We start from the raw sequence: 4,165 nt of genomic DNA, 5'->3' as shown, positions 1-4,165 counted from the left end.
TAATCACTGCCTCCCACATTTTAGTGACTTCTTTCTGCACGACTTCCTTCATGGCTGGATTTAATCGCCTTTGTGGTTGTACCACTGGTCTGGCATCATCCTCTAGCCTGATCTTGTGCATGTATCGGGTTGGGCTAATTCCTTTTAAGTCGCCTACGATTCAGTCGAGAGCTGTTTTGTGTGTCTTCAGCACCTAAATCAGTGCTTCTTCCTCTTGTTGCTTCAGGGAAGAACTTATGATCACAGGGTAAGTGTCTCCATCTCCTAGAAATATGTATTTCAAAGATGATGGTTAGGATGTCCATCCTCCACCTTAGGGCCTTCTGACGCATTCTCTTGCTCTCCTGACACCTCTTGGTTAGGGCTGGCATCTTCAAGGATGTCAATTAGCTCCTTATCTAAGCTCTCAATTGTATGTATCTCTTCTACCAAGGAATCAATGATATCAATTTTCATGCACTCATCTGGTGTATCAGAGTACTGCATGGCCTTGGTGGCATCCAGTACAAACTCGTTCTCATTGACTCTCAGGATCACTCTCCCTTTTTTCACGTCAATGAGGGTTCTTCTTGTGGCCAAAAAAGGCTTCTCTAGAATAATGGACATATTCTTGTGTTCTTCCATATTCAAGACTACAAATTTTGTAGGGAATGCAAAGGGTCCAACCCTTTCAATCAGGTCTTCAATCACTCCTGCTGGAATCTTGGCCGAACCGTCAGCCAACTGAAGGCAGATGCAAGTGGGCTTGACTTCTCAGATCTGGCCGAGTTTCTTTATCAGTGAGAAAGGTATCAAATTGATACTCGCCTCAAGATCACATAGAGCCTTCCTTGTGCAAGTGTCTCCAAGGTTGTAGGGTATCACGAAGCTTCCAGGATCCTGGAGCTTTCCTGGTAGGTCCCTTTGGATGACTGCACTGCACTCTTCGATGAGGAAGACTGTCTCTACTTCCCTCCAGTCCTTCTTGTGGCTTAATATGTCCTTCATGAACTTGGCATAAGAGTGTATTTGTTCAAGGGCTTCTGCAAATGGGATTTTATCTCCAATGTCTTAAGGTAGTCTGTAAATCTAGCAAACTACTTCTCCTTTTCCGCTTGGCAGAGTTTTTGAGGATATGGCATCCTGGTTATGTACATAGGTTTGCTGAGAGGTGTGGAGGGGTTGTCTATGATGCTTGAATGAGGAGTAATAGCTAGCTTAGCCAGTATCACCCCCTTTTGGGCGTTGGACGCCCTTGTTGACCTATGGGGGGCATTGAACGCCAATGTTGCTCCCCTCTGGGAGTTCAACGCTCTGGATCATGCCTTAGCATTGGATGCCCAAGGTCATGCCCTGGGTTGTTGTGTTTTCACCTTCTGACATTTCCTGCCCTCCTTGCCTCCCTCTGTCATGAGAATGGCTATTTAGTGTCCTTCCACTCCTCAATTGGATGGCTTGGCACTCTTCTCTTATTTGGCTAGATAAGTGTTGTTCAGCCTAATTCAGCTGTGCCTCTATATTCTTATTGGAGGCACGGGTTTCTTGCAACATTTCTTGTAAACTTAGCAATTGTTGTGTGAGAGAGCTTAGTTGCTGGGATAATGATTCACCCTATTTAGGAGGGTCTAATTCAGTGTACATTGCCTTGACCTCTCTGTTCATTGCAGTTTCATCAGATGAGTATATATGTTGGTTACTGACGACTGTCTCAATGAGTTCATGAGCCTCTTCAACTATCTTATTCATGTGAATAGAACCACTTGCAGAATAGAAAATGTCCAGTTTCACCCATTCTGAAAACATTTCTGTGGAGCATTTCCATAGCATCATTCTGTACCTCCCCCAAGCATCATAGAGAGACTCACTCTCTTCTTGCTTGAAATTTTGAATATCCAGTCTTAGTTGGGTTAACTTCCTTGGGGGAAATTATTAGTTCAAAAATTTATCTACCAGCTTATTCTATGTTTTCAAGCTTGACTTGGGTTGGGTATCCAACCACCTTCTTGCTTGACCTTTCACAGCAAATGGGAATAGTAGTAGCCTGTAGACATCCTAGTCTATTTCTTCAGCTTGTACTGTGTCAGAAATCCGCAGAAAATCTACAAGAAAATCTGTGGGCTCCTCTTGTGGGAGTCCTTGGAACTGGCAATTTTGCTGCACTAAAGCGATGAGCTGTGGGTTGAGCTCAAAGTTTGCTGCTCGAATAGGGGGTATGCAAATGCTTCTTTCATAGAAGTAAAGAATGGGGTCTGTATAAGACCCCAGGGTCCTTCTGGGTGTTGAATTTCCAATTGGGTCAATAGTGGACTCTTCTTGCTTCTACTTACACAGACGATAAGCAAGAAAAGATGGGAGTCTTTATGTCACAGTATAGAGCTCCTAGTGAGATGTCCGATTTGAAATTGAAAATTTTAAAGATTTTAAGAGTTTTGAAATTTAATTTTGAAATTTAAATTTGAAATTAGAGCTTAAAATTTTGAATTTTGAATTTTAAAATTTTAAAGAAGATAAGATAACATAATTTTTCAAAAGGAAAGATAAGATAAAGATTTAGGATTTAAAAAAAAAACAAAAAGACAACTAATAAGACACCAAACTTAAAAATTTTTGAAATTAAAAGACACACTTTTCGAAAAATTGAAAGGAAAAACACTTAAGAGACACCAAACTTAAAGAATTTGGAATCAAACAAAGAAAAATACCAAGAACAGTTTGAACACAAAGATGAAAAATAAGAACAATTTTATTGAAAACTTCACGAAAAGAAACAGAAATCAGAGGGATACCAAACTTAAAAATTGACACATGACTCAAACAAAAGAAAATTATATAATTTTTTTCTAAAAAAATTTCGAAAAGAAATTAAGAAACACAAGTAAAAGAAAAAACAAGTCAAAGTACCTGATCTAAGGAGCAAGATAACCGTTAGTCTGTCAATCACAAACAATCCCCGACAATGGCGCCAAAAACTTGGTGCGTAAAATTGAACTCTGCACAACTTAACTGGCAAGTGCATCGGGTCATCCAAGTAATACCTCAGGTGAGTGAGGGTCGAATCCCACGAAGATTGTCAGATTGAGCAAGCTATGGTTATCCTGCAAGTCTTAGTCAGGTGAATAGAAAAGGTTGGTTGCTGTAGAAATGCATAAAACATAATAATAAAGAAAGCGATAAGAATTGATAAAGAAACGATAGAAAGTAATCAGTTAAGGCTTTAGAGATGCCTATTCTTCTAAATTAACATGCCATACTAACTACTGCAACAATGAGTGATTCATTCAATGGCAAGGCTGTAAGTGATTAAGCCATTGGTCGTGGTCATTAATCTCTTCTGGTCCAAACCAAACACCCGAATAGGCTAGATCAATTTGGTAGAGGGTGAAGTGCGAGCAATTCAATCTCTGATGATCCTACTCAAAATGTCACAAACAAGGTCGGATCTTCCAGATCAGAGATTGAAGCTCTTATGGTTCTAGCCCTTAGAGCCACAGGAACCTCAGTTACCCCTGACTAATGAGGTTTTATGTCACATACTCCAATTAGCCCAGATAATTCTCTTGGAACCCGTGATGCATCCTCAAGCTGTAGTTCAATACTATCTAGGTCAGGACTCGTAAGAACTCATGTAGAATCGAGATTCATAAGGATAAAGAACGACAATGCATCATAGAATAGAATTACACATTTATTGAAATAGAAAAGTAGTTGTATAATCCATAGGAATCAGCAGAGCTCCTAACCTTAACCTAGAAGGTTTAGTTACTCATAATGTACAGAAAATAGTATGTAATTCGAAAAGTGGTGGAAGAAGATTCTAAACATGGGTGATCTTTTCCTATATAAACTAACCAAACAACTAAGAAGTACAAAAATAGGATAAACTAGACTATAGGTGCGGAAATCCACTCTTCGGCCCACTTTGGTTTAGTGCTTGGGCTGAGCTTGGCGTCCAACTTGAGAAATGGGTGTTAAACGCCCATTAGAGGGTTGTCCATGCTGCCTTGTGCTCCCATGGTGGCATTGAATGCCAGGTTTGGGCGTTCAACACTGGCCTTGGTCCTCTTGGGGCGTTGAACACCAGAAAGGGTGTAGTTTGGGCGTTCAACGCCCATTATGGGCAGTCTCCTCCACAGAAACGTATAACCTTTATATATTTTTGGAAAGCCCTAGAAGTTTGCTTTTCAAC

At 40.3% G+C, this 4,165-nt stretch overlaps 1 protein-coding gene across 1 annotated transcript; it reads right to left on the bottom strand.

Annotated features, from left to right (window-relative positions):
• Positions 280 to 987, bottom strand: LOC107627371. The gene is made up of 2 exons (XM_016330210.1): positions 808 to 987; positions 280 to 723 (listed from the first exon to the last, which is right to left on the bottom strand). The coding sequence occupies exons 1-2, from the start codon at positions 985 to 987 to the stop codon at positions 280 to 282; spliced, it is 624 nt and encodes a 207-aa protein (XP_016185696.1).

Source organism: Arachis ipaensis, chromosome B02 (genome assembly GCF_000816755.2).
Source record: "Arachis ipaensis cultivar K30076 chromosome B02, Araip1.1, whole genome shotgun sequence".
Taxonomy (NCBI): Eukaryota; Viridiplantae; Streptophyta; class Magnoliopsida; order Fabales; family Fabaceae; genus Arachis; species Arachis ipaensis.
Note: the sequence above shows the minus strand (reverse complement) of the source record. Positions and strands in the feature narration are given on the sequence as shown.

Excerpts from the sequence above, each read along its gene's own strand:
- LOC107627371 (XM_016330210.1), bottom strand. The coding sequence starts at position 987 with ATGAAGGACATATTAAGCCACAAGAAGGACTGGAGGGAAGTAGAGACA. Across the intron at positions 724-807 it reads AGGCTCTATGTGATCTTGAG|TTGGCTGACGGTTCGGCCAA; the intron begins GCGAGTATCAAT and ends ATCTGCCTTCAG.